The sequence below is a fragment of the Colossoma macropomum genome, unplaced genomic scaffold, assembly GCF_904425465.1.
Source record: "Colossoma macropomum unplaced genomic scaffold, Colossoma_macropomum, whole genome shotgun sequence".
Classification (NCBI taxonomy): domain Eukaryota; kingdom Metazoa; phylum Chordata; class Actinopteri; order Characiformes; family Serrasalmidae; genus Colossoma; species Colossoma macropomum.
Window position 1 is genome coordinate 24486768 of NW_023494795.1, and position 25223 is coordinate 24511990.

At 39.9% G+C, this 25223-nt stretch overlaps 2 protein-coding genes across 4 annotated transcripts; one reads left to right on the plus strand and one right to left on the minus strand.

The window, feature by feature from the left end:
- Positions 1–3847: 3847 nt before the first annotated feature.
- Positions 3848–8524, minus strand: zbtb25 (zinc finger and BTB domain containing 25). Of its 3 annotated transcripts, XM_036581968.1 has the most exons (4): positions 8247–8524; positions 7239–8059; positions 6935–7133; positions 3848–6215 (listed from the first exon to the last, which is right to left on the minus strand). In XM_036581968.1, the coding sequence occupies exons 3-4, from the start codon at positions 7105–7107 to the stop codon at positions 5069–5071; spliced, it is 1320 nt and encodes a 439-aa protein (XP_036437861.1). In that variant the 5' UTR covers positions 7108–7133; positions 7239–8059; positions 8247–8524; the 3' UTR covers positions 3848–5068. The 3 variants fall into 3 exon arrangements, with proteins under 3 accessions (XP_036437861.1, XP_036437860.1, XP_036437859.1); XM_036581967.1 differs by having other exon boundaries at positions 7931–8524; XM_036581966.1 differs by having other exon boundaries at positions 7239–8524.
- A 14-nt stretch (positions 8525–8538) lies between these two features.
- Positions 8539–16010, plus strand: zbtb1 (zinc finger and BTB domain containing 1). The gene is made up of 2 exons (XM_036581965.1): positions 8539–8690; positions 10993–16010. The coding sequence occupies exon 2, from the start codon at positions 11007–11009 to the stop codon at positions 13047–13049; it is 2043 nt and encodes a 680-aa protein (XP_036437858.1). The 5' UTR covers positions 8539–8690; positions 10993–11006; the 3' UTR covers positions 13050–16010.
- The last annotated feature ends 9213 nt before the right edge of the window (positions 16011–25223 follow it).

The following is a 25223-nucleotide window of genomic DNA, read 5'->3' on the forward strand; positions in this document are numbered from 1 at the left end:
GGATGAGAAGAAGTCAGATGCTCAAGCTTTGAGAAAGCAACGGCGAGACAAAAATAACGGCACGGCAGAAGAGCACCAAGGCAACAGTGATGCAGGATGTGAATCGCACCAGGTTACGTGTCAAAGCCCTCAAATTGCCTTTGCTGTAGAAGAACAAGAAACTTGCACAGATCCCCAAGAAGAGTCTCTGGAAGCAGTGTCAAAGCCAGAAGAGAGCAGGGTCAAAGGACAACATGGCAAGAGTGGGCTGAGGAGAAGCAGAGCTAAAGCAACAATTAGAAGGATGTTCTCCCCGGCTTTGATGTGTGTTCGAAGGAGAAAGCAATTAGATACTAAATCTGTGGAAGATGCAGAAGACAATGCAACACAAAGAGCACACATTAGCCTTGAAGTCGCTAAGGATACTACACATGAACTCCTGACCCTTTCAGCTGACTCCTTTAATGTGACTGAAGGGTGCAAAGCAGGCTTGCTTAAGAAGGAAGGCTCAAGAAAAGGAAAAAGAAAGTTCCGTGTTAGAATGTGGCCCATTTTCAAGAGACTTTCAACAACATCCAGCAGCAATCAGAAGCAAGAAAAGGGCAGCGCAGGTCAAGATCATGATACTTTTATTGAAATAACCTCCGAAAGATCCAACTCTGCCGTTGATCAGCCTGATTACTGTGCTCCCGAGCCATCTGAAGATAATGCTGTGGCTGAGCAGCTGAAAGGATCAAGTGAGATTCACGAGGACATGGCAAGGATCCATGAGGAAAGCTGTCCAGGGAAAGATCTAGATCACAAGGAAGAGGGTACAGATGAAGTTACCCTGAGTGCAGAAGTGAGTGCTGACTTTAGTCATGAGCAGGTTGATGAAGTATGCTGTCCTGCGCAGGATGTACACAAACACCACCTCTCAAACGTAAAGGATGAAGAGGACACGAATACACAGATTACTGGAGCCTGGTGGTCTCTCAGACACTGAAACCACCACAACACATGTTCATGAGTGTAATTCAGAAATTAAAGTCCCTGAGGCCTCCCCAGATATTAGTACTAGAAATGTGGTAGTCCTAAACGATCTAGATAAGATTGCGAAATGCAAGCCAATCATTAAAATTGAAGATGTTCACTCATCAGATGAAGAAATCGAAGAACCTATGGAGAACAACACTCTACAGTATAATACACTGTCACCACTTCTCTCAGTGAATGGGTCCTGTCACAGATTTAAAGTTAACAGAACGGTGAAAAACACGTTACAGACTTTGGACCACAGTGGCAACAGTAGTCAATTTTCAGAGATGTTACTGGTGCAGACGGCTTTCTCCTTGGTCCATGCAGCCATTACTGGTGCTATGGAACAGCTTTCAGCTGAGCTGCAGAGTAATCAGATAGATCAGGACCATGCATGATATACAGTACTGTGCAAAATCAGAGACCATCTCTGATCTATTTAGGTTGTAGTCAACACAGCCAGTAAGTACCTAATTCATTTTTCAGCGTTAGGGAAAAAAAAACAAGCAGAAAACTGATGTTAAACAGGACATTATGCAGAAGCCTGAACAACTACTTATAACATGACATTTTTCAGCATTTAGCATGCCCACTTTTTGTCTTTTTATGACAATATACTTATGTTTATGTTTAAGGCAACTGGTCATAAAGCATATGTACAGTACTGTCCACACTTTCATTTAATTGCACTTAAAACAGCCATTAAGTATGAATTGTTAACTTTTTAGCATTTAGAAGAAAAGGCAAAAAACATAGATGCCTCAACAACTAAACATATCAACTTTTTTCAGTATTTAGTGTGCCCACTTTGTCTTTACTACAGCTTCCATTCTTTTCAGGAGACTTACTTTCAGTTTTTCAAGGAAATCTGCAGGGATATTTTTACACACCTCTAAAGTTCAGTCTTAGAAATTGGTTGCATTTTCTGCTTCTCACAATGCAAGTAATCCCAAACACATTCAGTGTCTTGTGGACTGGGCTCTGGGGTGGTCAGTCAATCGCCCTTCCGACAGTTTCTTTGTATTTTTTTCTCAGTAACAGCTTCTTGACAGCTACACATCCTTTCAGACTTTTGGTGTTGAGTTGTCCTCTCAAAGTTGAAGGACGGACAGAAACATCTGTGGATGTTTTCAAATCTGAAGCAAGAGTGGAGCTTAATTTTCTCCTCTCTCTCAAAGATGAAAGCTTTAAGTGCTGTTTATCTGATGGTGACAGTTATGGTGGTCTACCAGGTCTTGCATGGTTGTTCTGTTTTCTCTGTATCTTTTAATAACTCCTACTTATTTTCACTTATTATGCAAGTTAATAATCTTATATCTCTAATAATCTCTTCAGAAATAACTTATGAAAAATGAATAACTTGTATTTAATGGCTGTTTTGACTGGACATTAAAGACATGAAGAGTGGCCTCTGAGTTTTGCGCAGTTCTGTACAAAACCTACTCCTAGCATGCAGCAAAGAACACATTTTGTATGATCTTATCATTGGAGCGTGAATCTAGCCTCATGGTTGGATGAAACCATGAGTCATCAGTGTTAGATGAGTTAGCATTGTATTGACTGCATTTGAATCATTCATGGTTACGCTGTTTATGAGAGAACAACATCTGTTAAATTACTACTAATGTGAACTATCATGCATATCGGCCTGTATTATAATGGAATGATTTTCCAGATTGTGATGTTGATGTAATAAATATGATGTTATTGCAATATGAATATATTGTTGTGATTCAAATTTTGTCCTGTCCATTACATTCCATGTAGCTTACTCAACATTGTGGGCGTTCACATGTGCTGGAATTAGGCGCAATCTGCCTAAAACGTGCAATTCACGAGTGCTTTATTTCATTATTTCTCCCACAGTTCATATTTTTAGCCAGAATGTGACATTATCTTTCATATCACTGCGACATAAGCCTAGTTTCTATAGCAATGGATAACCCACGTATTAGTTAGCAGCTACACAACCACACTTTTAACTCCTGGGAATCTTCTGTTGTGTAAAGCAGCACAAAATAAGATGTCTCATATGATCTTAGTCTGATTGTCATTCGTGTGGATGGTAAACCCACAAGAATCATTCAAAGGCTTTGTTTAAATAAATGGAAATATGTGGTGAGAGCAGACAGGCAAAGAATCATTTATCTTCCTGTGAACCATGTTCATATTTAAATGTAGACCATATAGTAAAATGCTTCATGCTCTAATGCTCCTCTTAAGGATAGGCCTAACTCCTTGAACTCCTTGAACTCCCCTGCCTAAGATCATTTAAGACTGACTGACTGGATTTTCTGGATTATTATGTGAGCAGACTGTGTTTGTGATTTGTAAATAACTCCTGTTTAGGATTCTACCCTTGACATTTTGAAAAATGCTTGACCGCATAAGCAAATGCTGCCCTCTAGTGGTAAAAGGTGAAAAGCCATAACTTTAAAGTGGGGAGACTTTTGGAGGTACTGCGATTAAAGGGGAACTCCACTGATTTTCACAATTTCTTCATGATTAAATCATTAAGATGTAAGCAAAGTTATTTAGCATGGTTTTATGTGAAATGCTCCATTCTAGAAAAAATTTAAACACTATTTTACCATCATCATCAGATGTAAAAAGTCAGAAGACGTATGTTCACATGTAGGTCGTTTTGAATCAACAAAATGGCTATATTTGCACTGCAGACATTGAAACCTCTGGTTTCCATAACCATCACTATAAAGAACCACTTTCCCTGCAATTTCAAATCAAACCACTGAATGACATCTCAGTGATTAAATATATACAGAAATGTACAAAAAGAAAGGTGTTTGTTGTTTAAACTAATGGTTTTCTAATGCAGTGAATTTAAATGCAGTTCACTGAAAATGCCATTTATTTAAAAAAATAATCAGAACACAGTATTACACAACATTACTCAGTGCTGATAAATAAAAGTCATAATGAGACTATTCAAAATGCACTCTACGAGTCACACAAGTGTCACAGACGTTAGCTTTTCACTGGTTTAAACTTCTCATCACAGTACACTGACCTCTTCTCGAGTGTTCAAAAAATACAACTCAAATCTGGCCTGTGGACTTTCCAGACACAAGTAGAAAGTGAATCCTCTTCATCATTGGCTATTTACTATTCCATTAGAGACATAAAGGTCAGCTCTCAGAACGTAACACACTTTTTTTTTCCCCAGTGCTGATGACAGGTGACCTTTAAGATGGCGTGGTTTTAGGTGACAAAGTCAGTGATGTTACTGCAGCAGCCTTTGAACCTTGACATTATTATAGAGAGACATTTTCACTTCTAGTGGCATAAACACATAATACCAATTATGCAAGATTGTTTATGTGGTGAGGTACCAAGTAAAGTGTTTTTCACTACTTTCAGTTCCATACAATATAACCTTTGGCAGGTTTTTAGAGAATCATTTAAGCAGAAAGCACCATTCTTCCATTACATTAGTCCAGTTCTTAGAGCATTTCACAAAATCAGGCACTGTACTTAGGTGGTAACACCAACATACCATACAATGAATGAGGGAAAGGATGCTATTTTTGTGATTCACCACAGGCCGGATTTGGTTGGGCAACACTTTAAGTGCTTTTAGTGCTTTTAGCGTTGCTTGGCAAATAATTTTAAGGCACTGAACCAGATTTCACAGAGGATTAATCTCATATCTTTTAGAGTGGATTGATCATGAATGTGAATTCAATCTACCGGCTACACAACATTAAGAAAACGATTCTGTACTTATGTAGTCATTACAACAGCAATCTGACTTTCATTAGAAACCTATTTCAAATTCACTGTCTGCGCTGGTTTAGTTTGATGTGCAGGTATCAGTCATTACAGTTTTAGAAAATACAGTATTACTGAACGAAACACAACATCTAGCTCCTCGGTCCAGCGTTGCTCAGTTACAGCCACAAGCCACAACAGACTATACACTAACATTGAACTTGTCAACAGAGTGTCAACAGCAGTTCTTGAACTGAAATGTACTAACAGGAGTTACATGAGACGAGACAGTGTCTGAGGTCAAAGCTGAATGGAGACTGCATGTCAATGAAGAATCCATGTGTCACTCCACAGTCACAGCATCTACGCTCTCCTGAGACACCTCAGAGTCCAGCGAGTAGCAGGAGCTGCCATTGTCCTGAGCGTCCCGGACAGTCTCCTCGGCTGCTGTAGCCGTTGCCGTGATGTCCGGTGGTCCCTCGCAGCCATGGAGGAGCTGGCCGCAGAAGCGACCATAGCGATGATAGCGTAGAGGCTTGCCCACGTGGGCAAACATGTGCTCCTGCAACTGGCTCTTGTGGGAAAAGCGCAAGTTGCAGACTGCACAGGCCATTTTCCTCTTGCGGGTGAAACCTGCTGTTGGGCTGCTGCCCCCCCGCCTCAACTCGGCTGCCAACTCGTCGGCCAGCGCCTGACTTTGTCGTAAGGCCTCCTCTAGAGTGCCCCCGTCCACTCGCTCCTTCTGAGCCCGTCTCTCTTCCGATCCCCTGGCATCTCCACCTCCGTCCTCAGAGGGTCCTCCCTCCATCAGACTGCTGATTGAGGGCTCCAGCGTGCAGGCTGCATGGGTGAAAAGATGCTCCTGCAAGCCCTCAGGCGACAAGCAGCGTTCGCCACAACGTGGACACAGCAGTGCCAAAGGACCATCCTTGAAGAGAGCTGCCGGACAAGGGCTACCCTGGGCTGAGGGGAGAGAGCCGGGTGCCTGATGGTTCTCCTCCCCTTCCTCCTGCTCCTCCTCTTCCACCCTCTCCTGCTTGATCCTGGTTGAAAGGGAGTTTGAATCGTCCCCTGATGCCACAGAGGAAACAGTGCGAAGGCCTCGGGACGAGCGCTCCAACGGAAGGCCCTCCAGGCCCAGAGCCAGAGTGGGCCTGCCGCCATGAGAGCGGTCAGCCCGGGCACTGGAGCGCCCATCCTCAGTGTCCCGCGAGCTACTGGCCGCCTTCAGGCCCGAAGACTCTTTGGCGGTCAGTTGGGAGGAGATCTGGATGCCGTAAAGGTTGGACAAACGGATGGGGTCAGAGGAGGCGTCGGGTCCGCCCTCACCTGTCTTGCGGCACAGCTGGTATGCGTGAAGGAACTTGATGCCGTCCTGCAATCTGCTCTGATCCACAGGCTGCTTAGGGCCCATGCCTGTGTACATGATGTGCAACAGGTAGCTGAAGACGTCTGGCTGGATGTCTGTTGGCTGGATCTTAATACACTCACTGAACATTGGGAAACAATTGGCATATGCTTAGCTAATATTCTGTTTTATACAGCATATTTTGAATATATATTTATACTGTTTATCTTTAAGGCAACCGGTCATAAAGCATATGTACAGTACTGCCCATCCCTACATTGAATTGCAGTCAAAACGGCCATTAAGTATAGATTATTAACTTGTTAGCATCTAGAAAAAGAAAAACATAGATGCCTCAACAACTAAACATATCATTTTTTTGTGATTGTGCAGTGACACATGTAGTATTTAATGTGTCCACACTTTGCCTTTATTACGACTTCCATTGTTTTCAAGAGACTTGCTCTCAGTTTTTTCAAAGAAATCTGCAGGAATATTTTTCATCACCTCCAAAGTTCAGTCTTAGAAGTTGGTTGCATTTTCTGTGTCTCAAAATACAAAAAATCCCAATTACAAATTTAGACTCAGCAATCCAAAAAACCTTACTCCACATCTCAGATGTCAAGTTTTGGTGTTTTATTACAAAATGTCTTCTTTTTTGTCTATTTCCTTTTCTGGGTGGTTCCTGACTTTTGCCCAGTCCTGTAGGTCATGTTGCTAAAATACAGTTGAATTATCTTACAATTCTCTTGCTAATGCACAAAACGTATTACCTACAATCCACTGACGTATTATTTATCTTGCAAACGTGCTTACTCTTAAAAGCTTACGTCAAAAGGCACATCAAGAAGGGTGACTAACCTGGACTGATGGATGAAGATCATCTTGAAGTAGTTGGAGAAGGCAGCCAGCACTGCTCGATGGGCCTTGAAGTACACGTTGCCAATGGCCACAGTGCAGTCGCACAGGAACCCAAACTCCCTTTGGACATTCAGTTGCTGCAGGAGGAATAGACTGTGGCTGGACACATCCATGATGCCCCCTCTGTTAACCTAATACCCTGCACAAGCAAACACAAAACACAGAAAAAGATGTGTCGTGAGGTAGGAAATTAAGGGGAGATAGCACTGCTCTTGCATAGAAACGGTGGGCTTTCATCATATACCTGTGTATTCAAGATGGGACAATGGGCGACCTCTATCGGAGGAAATGGGAACAGCTTTTTGCACATTTTTGGGGAAACCTAGGCCAGATGTTTACATCTGGATGGGATTGTCCCGGCGACTCTGACGTCTACTGAAGCTACACGTCTGCGCCTGGCCTCACATGTTACATGCGTCTGTTTACACGCAAAGGCGCAGCACTGGAATTAGCGCAATTTCAGGCGCATTGGCAACTTACACCAAGTGTTATCTAAGTGACATGCTTCGTGGACTGTTTCTGTGAGTCACACTTGCGTGGTGGAGGCCTCTTCCTCTAAACCATGGACACATGCATTGTTTGTGGTGAAGTGGAGCGGCTTGGCCAGCCCGAGTTTCTTATAAATACAGCTGAACTGAGACAAAGCCTGACTGGTGTTACATAAAAGCACTTATTTATCCCCCAATGAGTTGCGACAACTGTTAGCGTCAAATATCAGACAGACAGGCACTCGTGCTTCTGGAACGTGCTCGCTTTGCCTCCCACCACCAGCCTTTCGCTCAAGACAGCATCACATTCATTTTTCACACGTCTGCTCTACGCAGTCGATGATGGCAGTTCTCGAAGAAACGGGGCTCGCCTCCCATGCATCTCCACATATAAAGCATGCATGCGTTCACGGAAAGACGAAAGACGCTGAAGAAAACGCAATCTTACCGCCTATGTGCGTGAAAGCGCTTTTTATTTCGTACGTGCTGCTGCAGAAAAGCGCTTGTGCTGCTTCCTATGCGTCTGACACGGGGCTCTGCTCAGGCTCCGTCACGTGACCACGATGTACATTAGCAGCTGCAGCACAAGCACAAATGCGAAAAAAAAAATGTTACTTCGCGTCGTTCTGCTGGTTAATGTTGCTCTGCACGTAAGACTTCACCAAAAATGCAGCGACGAATCAACACAAGTTGAGTGGATGAACTGAAAACAATCCTAAAGTCATAAACAACAAAGTTATTTTTAACGCAATCTCGTGGACAACCTTAAAGTGTTTAATGTTTCTCCTGCGATAAGACACTCTTGTCTAATGCTCGTTTATTGTTATTCTCCATTTGGTTGAAAGAAACAGCCAGCTCTGCCGTTCCCTCCTCACTCGCGCATATATTTCATGTATGGTTGCATTTTCACTGGCTGCCCCTGGCCGCATGGCCGTGTTAGGGCGGGCTGCGTTTTTTTTTTCTTTTCTTTTTTTTCCCTCTTGCATTTGCGTGTGCGTTTGCGTGCGCAAACTCGCGAAGCGGCTGTGCGGAAGTTCTTTCATCCCTCCTGCTCCTTCTGCTGCTGCAAAAAAACGAGGGGGCGATTAGCTCTCCCCGTCGTCCCAACTTTCCTCGCGCGTTTCAGGCCAAGGAAGCGGCGAAAGCCCGCGGCTCCGCGTCCCAACTCCACTTTTTCGCTCGCCATCGGTCGGAGCACGTTAACCTGGGTGAGTATTTTTGGCCTTCTCCGAGTGTAAACATTAGCTTTAGCTGAGGAGAGAATGAGCTCTTCCTCCTCCCAGTACGTGCGGGGAAGCAGCGTGGGGGCGGCGGGCTTGCGGGAGAGAGACACGGAGGGAGAAAGAAGGGCAGATAGAGCTCCGGCTCCGCGGCTTGTCTGCTCTCGATTAGCGCCCGTTCTCGCTTCCGAAGCCGAGAGGTCCGGTCCGATCTCTCGGCCCACTTTCGGACGCGGAGAGTTTGGTTTTCAGTTTTTTTCAGTGCGGAATGATTGACAGCCACAACGCCCGCATGAGTCTGGCCCAGGAACGGCCCAATGAGAGCGCAGGGGCGGGACTTACACCTCAGTTACAGCACAACAAAGGGAAAGTACAGATCTAGTACATACTGGTAAATGCGTTTTAGCCACTGACAGAGTTTACGAGTTTGAGGTAATGGAAAAAATGAAAGCTGTTGAAGCTTGTGTACTCATTATATAGACTTTGTATAAATAACATATAAATAAAGTCTATATGTAAATATATATGTATATACATGTATTTAACTTTATCTAATAAAAGTTACTACTATACATTAGACCAATAAACCTTGTGTGAAGTTTATATAGATTTTCTAAGATATATAAATATAATTTCCACATCTTATAAAATGTTATCTTACATATTAATAAATTATTTATCTTTCTCTCTCTCTCTCATATATATATATATATATATATATATATATATATATATATATATATATATATATATATATAATGTGTGTGTGTGAATGAGAAAGAGAAATGTAGATATATACACATATATAATTACATTTACACATTATTTGCCAAGATAAATTTATACATTAAATCTTCCTTCTTTAGTTTAGCGCTGGAGCTACGAGGCTAACGTTGCTCACGCTATAGTTGCCCAAATCTTTTCTGTGCATACATCCCTCAAACTTCTCTCAACCTCAAAAGGTCTTCATTAAGGATGTGTGGACTTATCAGTGTTGTGTAGGACACAGTATGACTTACTGTGAACAGTACAATCTGCCACCCCTTCACATTCACACACATTATGCAGACGTAAGGACACTAGATTACATTTGCCATTTCTGTTGTTTCCATTTCTAAACATATATATGCAGTTCGCAAACGCAGTCTGTGGCATCCTTATGCATGTGTGACATGTGTGCACTCGAAGGGGAAGCAGAATTCAGCACAACACCTGTTGTCTAAAATGGTTTTCCCCATGTTGGATGCAGTTTGAATGGGTTGAGAGATGTTGATGTAGTTACAGAAAAGACTTGGGTGACTTGACTTCTTTTAGTGTTTGTAGTCTCATAGCTACAGCACTAAAGAGGCATAATTTGGCCAGAACAAAAATGTCTTGGCTGATCAGTTACATCTGGTGTAAGTGGAAAGTTGTGTAAAACTGATTTTTGCCAAACCATTCCTTCAGAAGTCTAGTAAGGGTTTGCATTTAACATAGAGGAGAGCATTAAATCAACAGTTCTGGGACATCATGGATTTTAAGGCTTTTTTTAAGAAAAGAAAGAAAATGTGCATATTCATTCTCGAAGTATCCATATGAAATCCTTCTAGAACAAACCAACCAACCCATAATGCAATTTATGTGGGAAACATATGAACCTCCGAAAGTGACACTATTTAAAATCACTTTTAACCAATGTGGCAAAATGTTCGTGATTACACAGCACAACGAAGGTTGTGCAGAATACCTATTAAAATAGCAAAGCAACCACAAGTAATAACAAAATACCCATAATAACTATCTTTGACCATGTATAGTTAAAGGCAGATTTCTGATTATTGTGGCTTCCTGTTTACCACAATTGTAAACTGTTTTCACATAATCAGATAAGCAATTTTTGAACAGGCACATTCGGTAGCAACTTTGCTTCCCAAGGATTTTGGTACCTGTTAAAGGTCTGAGCACCTGATTGAAGTTTAAATCAAACGTTTAATAACCTTACCTTGATTTGTTTAACACTTTGGTAATTCTAACATGTATAATAATAAACTGAATGGGTAGATATGTGGTACTGTTTTTGTAATTTAACTAAAAAAAATTCAGTGGACTGAAGTACAGGCTGAATTGGCATGAGGAGATGTTCTGTTTATGGAGGGTAAAAAGTGCATATTGTACAGTCTGTTCCTGTTTTGTCATTTGGATGCTATGTTTACAGCTACTGCATACATAAACAGTTTCATTGCTTAATACAAAACAAGCCTTTGCATAATGATGAAGTGCTGTTTTTCTTTTTTTCTATTGTTTTTTTTAGTTCTCCACAGGGTGATGGCAAGGCCAAGCCACAGTGATCATGTCTTGCAGCAGCTCAACAACCAACGAGAGTGGGGCTTCCTGTGTGACTGCTGCATTGCCATTGGTGATATTTACTTCAGGGCCCACAAAGCTGTGCTGGCAGCCTGCAGCTCCTACTTCAGGATGATGTTTATCCGAGACCAGCAGGGGACAGCACGCCTTGATCTCAGCAACATGCAGATCAGTGCAGAATGCTTTGACCTCATCTTGCAGCTAATGTACCTCGGCCGTATCATGGTAGGCCACTTTGAATTTGAGGAACTGAAGTCCTCCATGGTTTATCTGCAGATGTACTACATCCCTGATTCTCTGGAGGATCTTAGAGACATCCGAACATCTAACCTTACTCCCTCCTCTTCGGCCTCCTCCTCGTCATCTAGCTCGTCATCCTCATCCAGTGCAGTGGGAGGCAAAATGATGTTTGGTGTACGCATGTTTGAGCAGCGGAGGCCGAGTCCGGCGGACACTGAGCGTGTGTCTAAGCTTGCAAATACAACTACTCGTCAAAACATTAACATCTCGACTGTGAGGCCTGTTGAAGATGTGGTCCTCACGCTTGCTCCATCACTCTCCGAGAATCTGGTGGAGCAGCCTTGTGACTTGCGAAAGAGGACCTCAGGCCGAAGCTCTACCTTAAAAGAACGGCCCCGGTTTGGCCGCACTTACACATGTGACGACTGTGGCTTTGTCTTCAGTTGTGAGAAGCTGCTCATCGAGCATATCCTCACATGCACCAACCGCAAGGCTTACCAGACACCTAGAGCCAGCAAGGCAGCTGACAATGACTCCAGCAAAGCTGAGAGTTCTGCCTCTGAGGGAGGGGAGGAACACAGAGCGGTTTGCAAGGGAGAAGAAGACTGGCTTGAACACAAGTCGGACCCAGAGTCTGTGATCAGGTCTGTTGCCACAGGAATGGACACTGATCCTTCCTTGTCTAGGAATATAACCATCAAAGTAGAGCAGGAAGAAGACTCAGATACAGAGATGGAAAACATCAAAGTGGTCCAGGTTGGCAACCATAGCGTAGGGAGCTGCAAGGTACGCCGCAGGATGTTCAAAGCTAATGTTGCAGACCATGTGAGATTCGACAGTGAAGAAGAGGCAGGAGTGTCCGCCATGGATGATGGCGCCAGTGCGCTGGAGGGCCACAGCAAGGAGACTGGGCCAGAAGACAAGGTGCACAGGATCAAAGAGGAAAAGCAGGATGGGGAGTGCACTCCATGTGAGCTGTGTGGAGCCTTGCTGACCGAGGAGGACCAGTCTTCTCATTACATTTCCAACCACATGGGACATATATGTGCCTGCGGAAGATGTGGCCAGGTGCTTATCAAGGGCAGGCAGCTGCAGGAGCATGCTGAGCGCTGCGGGGAGCCTCAGTGTGCGGAGACAGACTCACCAGGTGAAGACTCCCCTCTGCCTGAAGAAGGGCAGGCTATGGAGGAGGGCTTGCTGGAAGGTGCTGACTTGGGCTTCCGTTGTCCCCTCTGTGGCTTAATTTTTGAAAGTGAAAGCCAGGCTGTGGAGCACACGTTGGCCTGTCCTGAACAGGAGCCCTTCCGACCTGCAATGATGGAGGACAGCGGTGAGCCGGACCATCGTCGCAAGCACTTCTGCGCCATCTGCGGCAAAGGCTTTTACCAGCGGTGCCACCTGCGGGAGCACTACACGGTGCACACCAAGGAGAAACAGTTCACCTGCCAGACCTGCGGCAAGCAGTTCCTACGAGAGCGTCAGCTTCGGCTGCACACTGACATGCACAAAGGTATGGCTCGCTATGTCTGTCCCGTCTGTGATCAGGGCACTTTCCTCAAGCACGATCATGTGCGCCACATGATCTCCCACCTGTCGGCCGGAGAGACCATCTGCCAGGTGTGCTTTCAAATCTTTCCTAGCGGGGAACACCTGGAAAAGCACATGGATGTTCACTTGTACATCTGCGGTGTGTGCGGGGAGAAATTCCGCCTCCGCAAAGACATGCGGAGCCACTACAACATGAAGCACACCAAGAGACAGTGAGAGACAGCGAGAGAGAAAGAGAGTGTGTGTCATGTAAAAATTTTAAATAAGCCATTCTATATCAATGTGAGAAGAAATCTATGCACTTAGACACCAAATAATAACCTGTAAAACTGCACTTTTAATGGTATGCATAATCCAGGTGTTTTGGTCAGCTTTCGTTTGTGGGATTCAGTGCCTCAAACTTTAGGCATACTGCCATTTGTTGAATCTCAGTTAAGCACTCTACATATAATCTATGAAAGACAGTATATTATGTTTTACTTAACAAACTAATCAGATCAAAATTTCTACAATTTAGACATTAGCAATTTGTCCATCCTCATTTGATATGCCAAGCTCTGCGTGCCTGCTTATCTTAAGTTCAACAGAGCTTTTCTAATTTGCCAACACGGATCTTTTTGGTGCTCTACATTTTCTGTGACAAAATAATACTTTTTATTGTTATTTTGATTCATAATAGCCTTGGAAGAATACTTTTCAGGTGTAGGTGCTCAAGAAGCCTACATCTTTGAGGTTGTGAGAAAAAGGCTATATAGCATTACAGGGTATTGTGAAGGCCCTTTTTGCAACAGAACACTAAAATACTGCATTTAATACAAATCAGTCTTGAAACACTCTTCAGCTGACCCTTCTAACCAGCTAGGTCTTTTTTTGTCATCAGTCTCATTTCTCTTAAACTTAATGTGGAATTTAATGTATTAACTATGCAACTTGAGCTTGGTATTATAAATAAATTTATTCTGTCAGAATTCAGCAAGAGCTGATAAGTGCTGTCATTAGACGTTATCTGCTGTTTTTATTCTTATTATTTAAAGCATATCTGTTTGGAGGATTTTTGACAATAATTCATGTACCACACAAACGCAAAGTATATATGTATAATTTCAAGCATTTAAAATGTTTATACTGCTGCGATAAACTAACAGTGACGGTTGAAAGATTGAAGTTTTCGGTTGGCTGTTTACATTAGCAGTGTAAACTTTTTGAAAGGTTTGAAATATCTTAACAAAGTCTTACATATTATATGTTAAAGTAGATTTGGTCCTATCAGTTCACAGTGGGGGCACAGACAGTCTCAATAGACTTACTGCATGGTACACAATGACACATTGTTATCCTTTTTTTTTTTTAAATTTTATTTTGAGAGAACTTGTTTTGAGGTTACTCATAGGTTTTGGTGTGGTATAAGCTGTTTCACATTTCATTTCTTCACTAGGCAGTAGAACCCTTCAAGAAAATCTTGACATGAGTTCAAAATGTTGTAAAAATGTCATTTTGCCTTGATGCACATTATGAGATTACAACATTAAAGACTAGTGATTGGGAAGTCTCTGTTTTTGCTAAAGTGTCCTGTGAAGCATTTTAAGGGAGTGGTCCCATGTTGCTAATGTTCATAGTGGCCAAAATCCAGGTGGATCATGCTTTTGCCCTAGAGGACCATCCATTAAACAGTCTGATTAAACTATGATCTAATATTCTGAGCAGGAAGCATTTTCATGGTTGGACAGACAACAGGTAGTCCAAAATGGCAAATATTTGCTGTTTCATGTCTTGATTTGCGATATCTGTCATTAACTTGTTCACTGATTTTCCACTGTAAATTGGTCATTCTACAGAAGTTGTTCAAAAGGGGGTTGTAAAAATGTTAAAAAGTGTCATCCTCATAAAATCCCTTTAACTTTGTGTTGCACTTTTAACTACTATTGATAAGTTCACAGAGTAAACGTTTAAAATATGTATTTCAGAATTTTACTTTCACGTATTTCTCTACATTTCTCATTACCAAAACCTCACAGAAAAACAGCAGTAAATCATAGTGTTCTGTTTATCAAGCTTTAAAAACACATTTCATATTTCGTATTTTTCAGCATCAAATTATGTAACATAGATATCAATTCTGTTTCTTTCTGAAATTTGATGAATAGTCATGTTATTTTCAGTTAAATTTAGGGGAAAAAAAGGTAACCGGCTGTACTTTTGGGCATATTTGACTTTATAAGAAAATACAACTAAAAGTCACTTCTAAAACCCATATATCAATGCAGAGGAGGCATTTTGTTTTGGTAGTGACATGTCTGTTTTCTGTTGTGACTGTTTGTGACAATCCAAGTTAATTTTGCTTCAAATGTGTACATAGCATTGTATTTTGTAAGACATGAAAGGTGACTAAGTGACACTTAAAGAAAGCACATATAAATCCTCTGACTTTGAAACACTTTGATTTAAAACAAAGATAAAATAAAGATTTAGATGTTAAACAACATCTACTCAGGTAAAAGAGGAAAAGTTTAATATTTCTCATTGGTTTGCTTGTATATGGGTGTAGCCAAACGTTAATAAATTTCAGAGGTTATCTGTGTGTGTTTCTGTAGTGACGTGAAAATTACAGACAGCATATGGTTATTGCATTTCCATTTAATGTCAGTATAAATTAAAAATGTATATTAGGAGAAAAAAACTTTTAAAAATTGGCAAAAGTTTGTGATTTAGGGGTTAGGCATGATGCAATGATCATATTCTGTTTATATATATATATATATATATATATATATATATGATATATGCATTGCTGTTCTAAGTTTTACCCTTTGTAAAATGTCTCAGTTGCCTATTTATGCATTTTTACAATTAGTTTTGAACCACTTCGTTAGAATGACCCATATAAGTCAGGTTCACATGTTCACATGCATTTTTATTATTATTATTACATATTGACCACACAAATTAAAGAATTGTGTGTTTTTTTTTTTAATCTGGACATTACTGACACACAAGTAATTCCAGCCATTAGGCATGTATAACATACTGCAGATCCATTGCATTTTCCTTTGGTAAATGTGAACTGTTAAGTTTAGTGGTGGTTTTCTTATAACCACATCTGTTATTAAAAATGTATTTAACTTTCAAGTGTGCTGTTCAGATGAGAAAGATTTGAGATAAAGTAAGTTGTAACTCTCAGTATGTTTGTTTTCTTTATTCTAAACATTATTAGTAGTATTAAACAGGAATAGCAGTAGTAGTCAAATGTTTATGATGAAGATTTGACAAGAAGAAAAATAACAGAGTATTACATGAGGAACAAAAAGCATGATTCGTGATAATGTAAATCATCAGACATTATTAGGCAAATTAACACGTGACATTCACTCCCATATGTAGCTGAGTGGAGGTTGTTTAGACTTGCTACAGCTGCGGTAGTTACATGAGCTAACAGTGGTTTAATTTCAAGCGCTGTATATGCTTGTGATCTAAAGTTGACACTGTCCAGACCTAGACTAATAATCAAAAGTTCAACATTAGAGATGAATAATGTTAAATGATGTTACATTCTGCAATATTTACAAGTGACTACCCAGACATTAAGAGGACAGTGGGCCACTGTGGGCCTGCTTATGGCGAAGCTGGCAGCCCAGGCCTAGTCATGAATGATTTTTCTTTCAGTAGTTTGTAATATTTGTCTTAGCCTTTTATTTTGGAAAACAAACTATGTGCATGAACAATGTATTTGATGAGATTAAAAACTAATTAGACCTTGTATGCAGGACAATAACCTGGGTGGCCTGGGTGCCAGCCTTTTATGCCAGCAGACTGATATATGCTTGCTATCTGGGTATAGACTCTATGTGTCAGTTTCCCAGCCAGGGATTAAGCCTAGTCCAGGACAGTACAGCACTCTGAAAGGAAAATGTAAAAGGCTTAATCCCTGTCCATGAAAACGACACTATAATAGAGGGAGTTTTGCCGCGTTTTCTGTGTGAACAATTCTGCAAATAAGTATTTGATAGAGATTTATTAATCAAGGAATAGTGTTCCTCATACTATCCTTAGAGAAAGTGGTGGCCCATTCTCATAACTGCATAACATACATGTTTTATAGTAGTTATCAAATAATTAATAGAATTCAGGCAATACGAAATTAAGTAATACGTATATATCATTGCTTTTATATTCATATTTAATCTTTATTATAAGTTTTAGGGTTCAGAACAGCAATGTGTCCGGGGTTCAAGGGGTTAACCGCTTTAACGTTACTTAGGAACCTAGTCTGATAGCTTCTCTAGCGTTAACTTCTCTGTAGCTAACTTAAATTTGACCATATCGTCTTGGCTCCAGTTCTCTAAAATGGCTAGCCGAAAGAAAGGTAGCTAGTTGACAGGGCTCATATGGAAGCTACTGTTCTATGGGACTAATAATGTAATCATTTGATGTATTTGAAGTTAATTTGGGATGTAACCTTATGTTTTGCTTCTTAGCTAACTAGCATTAGCTAGCTAATCTACGCGCTAACTCACGTTAGCTTACCAGCCCCACAAGAAACAGTGCAGTAGGAGAGATTTGATAATTTAAAAATACCCTTATTAGTTAGTTATGTTTTATTATTAAGGGTTAACTATGGTGCATTATCAGATGTTTGACTTGAGAATAAACTCACGCACTCCACTTTTAAGTTGACTACAATGCTATCCAGTTAACGATAGCGTTAGCCTGACCGTTTGTCTTTCGTAGCAGAAGCCTACCCTCAGCGAAAACCATGTGTATGTATGATAAATCAGAAAAACTCTAGTTTTGAGGAGGACGTGGTGATGCATGATGCAGACTGCAGCTTTGGAGACTGTTTCTGTGCCGAAAACGCTGAAGAGGCTAATGCCGTTGGTTTGGACGGAGGACTCCCTTCTGTAGAGGTGACGGAAGTCAGCTAGGCTGGTAGAAAACAGGCAAGAATGAGGGGATTTAAGTGGTTTTCGTATGGAAACCAAGGGATCTCTGCATTGAGATTCAGCTTAAATGTCAACTCTCAATTCTGCATAATAGTTAACGTGTCAACAAAATCATTCAGAGTGGTTTGGTGTGAAATGCTTCGTTCTAGAGAAACTGAGTCAGAATTGTTCTCAGTGGTGGTGATGGGAACCAGATATCCGAAGTGTTTAATGCCTCTAAAAGCTCCTTCACAGAATCTATAATATGAAAAGATTATGAAAGATTATGAAGCCTGATGTCTGAGACACTTTTTATGGTAATTTTGTGATAAAGTATTTGGTCTAAAACGTATTTTAATCAATTTATTTGAATCCATTCATGGTAGAGGTGTACATGAAGGGTGTTCTAAGGTAAAATAGCCATTATTTTACCATCATCAGCATTACATATATAAACTCAGATGACTTCTGTAGGTTTACTGGTGGCTTCGGATAGTAGCCTAAATAAAATGGCTATATTTGCATTCTAGACATCGGGACACCCGGTTCCTGTCACCACCACTGTAAAGAAATCTGAGTAGGTAAGTTTCTCTACAAATTAATTGTTTCACAAAAAAACAATTTTAAATGACTTTGTGTTTATCTTAAGCACTGAATTATGCAGAAATTTAGAAAAATTGGTGGAATTCCCCTTTAAGCCAAATGGGCTCAGTGAATGGAGACCGTATTCTCCATTTACAATCCTCAGAGCTTGACTGCTTCTTTTTTTATTGCGGCTTGAAAGGGAATTCTGATATCTTGGCTCTGTGTAATTGGCGCTGGATGCTGGTCATTAACTCAGACTTTTGCCAGTCAAATGCATTTTAATTGCCTAAACTATACTCCACACTACATGCATGTTCAATATTTACAACTATATTTACAGTTTACTGCCGTATACAGCAGTGACGGTCTTAGCCACCCATTCACCAAAACCAGTTTTGTGATTTCTCTGACTGGCTGGTTGGTTGTTTAGTTAGTTCATACGTAAGTTATGTTTAAAACATGCTTTAAATATACTTCCTTCCCTGTTACAGACCCCAAAGGACTTGCTCACTATAACTATAGAGCAAGATCATTTTGACCTAATGAAGGTGAAGAACAAGCTGCTGCTGGCAAGATTTTTAGTAAGTATCTACCAAGACAGAGTAGATAAAATCATTGGAATACCCATCAGCAGATGAATTGGACATGTTAACTGATAAGGGGTTGGTTTTTATTCTTTGTAAAGGAATCTTTGATTAATGCATCAATAAGACAGTCATATGAGGTGTATTTAAGGCCTTTACTGACATAAACATGTTTTGCAGAAAAGAATACTAAATTCTAAAATGACACTGCTTTTTCCCACTGCATTAGTGTACTAGATCCACATCCACAAGAATTTAGAGTAAGGATGCTGTTCTGGCTTGTCTATAGAGGTCAAAGGACAGTGTGACTAAAACACTGCAGTTTTGCTTGTTTTACGAGTGCACTTTTAGGTTTTGTGCTCACTGTAGTGAGATTTTAGTTTTGGATTTGTGCATTTTATAAAAAGCAGCTTTGTTTAAAAATTGAGCATTGATCTGTGAACACTTGTTAAATAGTGGTCTAATATTTTTCTTGTTTTGCTCTTGCTATGACAATTTTGGGCTTCATTCTTGTATTGTGGCCTCTAAAGGAGGTGGAAGAAGACAAGAAGAGAGCTGAGGAAGCAGGCGCTGCCCTGCCAAGCCAAAAGAAACAGCTCAGCAGCTCCATCCTTAGGCGCCCACAGGTCAGTGCCATGAGCAGAGATTTTGGTTCTGTTCACACTAGCAGAAAATTACATTTATTTCTTCCACACATAGCAAAGCACTTACTGCAGTCATACAGTCGGAAGTCAAAGTGTTGTGTTATATGTACACCATTATAAAATCCTAACTATATGGTTAAATGCCAGAGGTAGGCAGGAATTGAGTTGTGTTTCTGTTTTCCCTGAGAAATTGCTGACAATATTGTGTTGTGTCCTGTCAGACATTATTAAAAAATCAGTATTCCTCTATAATTGGGCTTCATAATGTTTACAGTAACTTCACGTTGGGAAAGTTGTTGATGGGGTAATATTCATATTTTTTCACTTAAAGCAGTGTAGTAGTGAGTGGTTAGAACATCTAACCATTTTTAATTCCAAGGAAGCACTTATGTAACATGATAAGTTGTTCTTGCTGAGAATGTTTCTCCTTAAGTGCACAAAAGATTCTCAAGGTATTCTCATAGTACAGTAGTAAGATGGTAGCAAAAGTCCTGGCTGAGTAAGCTTTGTTTTATTAACATCACGTTAACTGATACAGAGAGTTTTTAAAATGATTCTTTCTTTTTCATCTTACATTGTTGTATGTGCTGTAATAGTTTGGGACCTGGCGGTCATCAGCTTAGCACTACACACTCAATTTTTGTTCTTATTGCAGAGAGATGCTTGTCATGCCACCCAAAGCAGGAGACGAACGCAGCCTGGCACTGGGAAATGTAGACGGGGTAAACAGAGGAGGGTATTCATTTCTTCAGATACTGGATTAACGGTAGGATCTTTAACTCCCAATATTTAGAAATCAGGATGGTAGTAGTAGTAGTTGTTGTTCATCAGTGACACAAGTGCATTGACAATGAAAAATAAGTGACCATCTGTCCAATGTAGCTCAGTTCCACTAGACTTCAGCTCTTCTTTTCTTATTAACCCGTTTCTGCAGCCCTCCTAATGGCCATTTCCAAATAGCAACTTATGGCAAATGTGAAAAGGGGTCAAACAGTTTTACTGCAGATTTCATATGGCACAAACTTCTGATTGTTTGGTGTCAGGTAAAAGGCCTAGATATTATCATTATAGTAGCCTACAGAGATTTTGTAGTGGAGTATGATTTTAAATATAGTTCACAACTCAGTAGTAAGTGGGAGCATGCGATTTTATTGGATGCTAGTGGAGTTTACACTGCACTCATGCACTCAAGTGGGAAACAAAAGAATTCAAGCAGAATAGAATGGGCTGCAGTTTGATGGCCATAAGATGTGTGAAGATTGAAACACTTGGTTAAAATGAAGGTGGATTTGTTCCATCGAAAGGATGACTAAACCGCGCAAGAAACACTTTCATTGAGGATTGGCCTTTAAAATTTTTACTGAAGTGGCATATTCAAAATGATTCTAAACATCCTAAATCAAATCAGACCAAGTATGCATCACGTGCACTTTTCATCTTTACCCAGTGTCTGAAAACAGACAAAATAATCTAGAGGACAGGATGGCATCTGTCTGCTCCTCTCAGCTGCACAGTTAATCAGCAGCTCTTTAGTACCGCAGCGTTCTTGCAGCTGCGCTGCTTTCCTGTATAGCTAACGACCCCGTGGCTTTCAAAACCACCTTGGAATCCCTGGAAAGCTCTTGTGGTGGTCAGTGTGACGCATACAGGCATACATCTACCACACTGAAAGAGAGTGATGATGTTGGCAAACTTTCTAGCCTCACATGCTCAGAGGCACCCTCTGTTTAAAGAGTAAAGGGTTATTTGCTAAGGGAAAAGATCAGTTGAATGAGACCTTCTGCTAGAAAGTACTTGTTAGTGGAGGTTGATGCATTTTGAAACAATTACAGGAAACCTTGTTCAGTAGTAAAAATACTAGTGTTCATGTTTGTGTCATAGTGAGTCACTGTCCACTGCCAAACAGGTGTAACTCAATCTAAAGGTTTTTGCGTTTTTAAAGAGATGGTTCACTTAACATGGTTCTGTTTTTGGCAAAATTTTCAGTTGTGGCAACAGCAGAAATCAACACTTGATTGATAGATAAAAAAGTCTTGTAGGTCACTACGAGAGAAAGCCTGAGCTGGGTGCCAAGTCTGAATCTTGGCAAAATATGGGTTGATTTTAAATGTGTGAAGTGGGTATATTCAATTATATATATTGGATTTAATTATGAAATGAACATGCTTTGTTTCTTTAGCCTGTTCATTTTAATAATATTAGTGTACCAAATTAACCATACAACTTAAATGGTTTGTCAATGTATTTTCTAAAAAAAAGTACACTTTAACTAAGACAACCACTATCTATAACATTTTAATTCATATTATTTGAAATCCATAAACTGTAAGCTAGCTCAGCTGGCTCACACACTAAATAATTACTATATAATTACTAAGACTTAACTCTCACATGTGTGGTGAGTGTGGGAAAGAAAAATGAAACCCTATAAAGCAAAACATGCACGTTGGCATTCAAAAGGTTGGAATCATTATTCGAAAGTTAGATATCACTGTTTTCAGTAAAATAAATAATAAGGTCACAAATAAATGCATGAAATGCTTCCATTAGGATGCTACTACTCTACAACTGAAAAACGGCAGCAACGTTAGATGAATCCAGAATGATGACCAGAGCTGTAGATGATTCTAAAATGACTGAGAAAGCTGAACAACATTGAGAATTAAGTTCCTCCAGAATGTCTTACATTTGAAACATAGTGATCAAACCTAAGAGAGATAACATATCAAGGAATTGGCATTTAGTTTAATTACACTATATAATTTAGCAATAAATAACTTCTTGGTGTTCCCAAAATATTAAATAAAACACCTTATAATACCTGCTGGATGAAATAAAAATGAATAAAATAACAGCCTAAAGTATTTCAATCTACAATGTAGAAGCTGAAATTGAATAAAATAACAGTTCTTATTAACATACCAAATGATTCCAGACCTTTAAACACTAGTGTACTTCACAGTGTAGTTATGTCTGTAGTACTGCTAATATAATCACCACGAATCTCTTATTTCTTCAATATTCCGCTACCAGCCATTGCTTTAGTGCAGTATTGCCAACAGTGTTTTGCTCAAGTCTGAAATAAACTTGTGGAAGGAGCATTGAGGTGGATGGTATTGTGATACAGCCAACTTCAGAATTATTGTCACCCCACAAAAACAACTGTATGAAATAAACAATACATGTGGGACAAAATTATTAGCACAGCTAAAGAATATTTTAAATAAAACCAAAGACATTTTTTGTCTTTCAGTAATATTATGACCCCAAACGCACATCAAAATCCACACAGAAATGGTTGCATTTGCAATGTTGTCTCCAGATTTGAACCTTGTTAAAAACCTGTGGTGTTTACTGAAGAGGTTGGAAAAGAAGTGAAGACTCAAAAATATAAAGGAACTGTAAATGTTCTGCATAGCATTAAGGAGAGGTCCAAGTTCCCTCAACAAGTGTTCTCCACTTGTGTTGTTCAGTGCTGTTATCCTCCCTAGGGGAGGCTTCACCAAAAATTAAAAGTGGGGGTGCCATTGTTTTTAAATTCATTTCGTCTTCAAAAAACATCGTGTTACTAAAGAAAACTTTATTTAAAAATAAAAAACATGCAGCTTATTTAATAAACTGATAGTTCATTTGAGAGCTCATTTCCATGGAGAGTGCCAATAATGATAAAATATATGTGTGTATATATATATATATATATATATATATATATATATATATATATATTCTTCCTACTCAATTGCATGTATGGTTTGCAAGGCATGTATGGTTTGGGGAAAAAAATAAGTTGCATTATCTTGTAATTTTGTAATGTAAGCTCTGTACTATGTGTGCAGAACGAAACTTCAGGAAGTCAAAATACAAGCAGCTGAAGTGTGCCCATTGTCTTTTTCTGTTTTTATATTCATGTTGATAAAAAGTATTTTAGAAATTGTTAAAATAGGACAAAATATACTTGGGTGGCTGTCAATAATCTTGGGAGGGCCACTCAAGTATAGCCTGTGTGAGGGGAAACACAGGTTTGGTACGTGTTTGATTGCAAGTAATAATGCTGTTTCATGATTGTCCACTTGGTGGCATCGTTTCATTCTGGTCTGTGTCCCTCATTCACAAGCAAAGACTATTGTTATGAACAGTAATCATGAAATGGCCATTTAATTCATTTTAGATGTCTTGTAGGTTTATTTACAGGATTAGACAGTGTACTTTGTTATTGTGATTGTTATTATATGAAATGGTCTCTTGATTTATAAGTGATTAGTTTACTCACATTTATTTTTTACTCTAGATTGCACTGTCATTATGCAAAGGATCTTTTTAATTCAGACTAAATTCAAATAAATGTCATGGTAATAAAAGTGATGAATAGGTGCTGGACAGATGTTAGTGCCTGAGGGAAAAGCGACAGAAAGATGAATCAGATTATTGCCTGTGTGTTCAAATGATGTGCATTTGTAAACAGCAGGATGCAAGAGCCATTTATCAGCCTTTCTGTAACTATTCTTGATCTTGTAGTTCAGGTTGTACTACAGTTGGAGAGTAAAATCAGATAATGTGATTCTGGATTCTAGACTAGACAGGAAACAGGTTATTCTAGAGCATCAGAAACAGTTGTTTTTGGCTGAATATAGGAGCACCCCAACACTGTTTTCTGTCACCTCTGTTCGGTAAAGATAACTAGATTAAAAAAGATAAAAGATAGTTTGCAGAAGTCGTAACCGTAATAGTGACCGTACTATATGACGATGAATCTTTTGTATTGAAGTGCTTAATATGCTTTATAAAACAGATAGTTCTGGTCTTAACATCTGATTGGCTGAGCTGCATTCAAAGTAGTTGTAAAACACATAATAAACAAACCCCTGTGACCACCTGAGAGCAACTGAACTCTGTATTACTGCTGTTAATGGAATAATCTTTGACAAATGCTATTCGCATGGACCATTTTGTTTAAACTGAGGGGCTGACAACTAGAACAAGGCTGGTCAGCTAGCTAGCTAACTAGCTAACAGGCTAAAAGATAGCTAACAGCCTAAACAACTCTATCATTAATATCACAGGCTTGAATTAAAGTACTTACAATATGATTCACTGTAAAACGGCAGTATAAAGGTCTAAAGAATGGCTCTTTAATGGATTACACACAGATGTCTGTGTTTCAGTCAGAAGTAGCATCAAACCCAGGCTGAATCCCAAATGGCTCTGTACTCCCTAAATAGTGTGCTAGCTATGGAAGTTTAGAAAGTCTAGCCTCTACAGCCAAATAGTGCACTATTTATTGAGTATGGATGTGGCCCAAATGACGATTTTTTTAGCCATAAATAGCAGTGTTGGGGTGCAGGATCCATTATTTAAATACCTAGTGCACTATGTAGGAAGCAGGGAGCCATTTGAGATTGAGCCACAGCGTGAGAAAAGGGGCGCTGTTGGATTGGTGCTATATAAGACTCGCTGTGGTAATTTGGTGACTAAAAAGTACTTATAAAGCAAATCTTTTTGCATTACACAGTGTTGTGTTATCATATGTTGTATCATATGTTATATGTTCGTTGTTATATGGCAAAAAGTTAAAAAGTTCATGAAATGACCGCAGTACACAGTGATGGGCAACTGAGTTCTTCTCCTCATTCAGCAGTCCATGGTTGCTTGGCAACATACTGT

Coding starts and splice junctions, on each gene's coding strand:
- zbtb25 (XM_036581968.1), bottom strand. CDS start 7,107: ATGGATGTGTCCAGCCACAGTCTATTCCTCCTGCAGCAACTGAATGTC. Junction 6,216..6,934: donor ATCTTCATCCATCAGTCCAG/GTTAGTCACCCT, acceptor CCCAATGTTCAG/TGAGTGTATTAAGATCCAGC.
- zbtb1 (XM_036581965.1), top strand. CDS start 11,007: ATGGCAAGGCCAAGCCACAGTGATCATGTCTTGCAGCAGCTCAACAAC.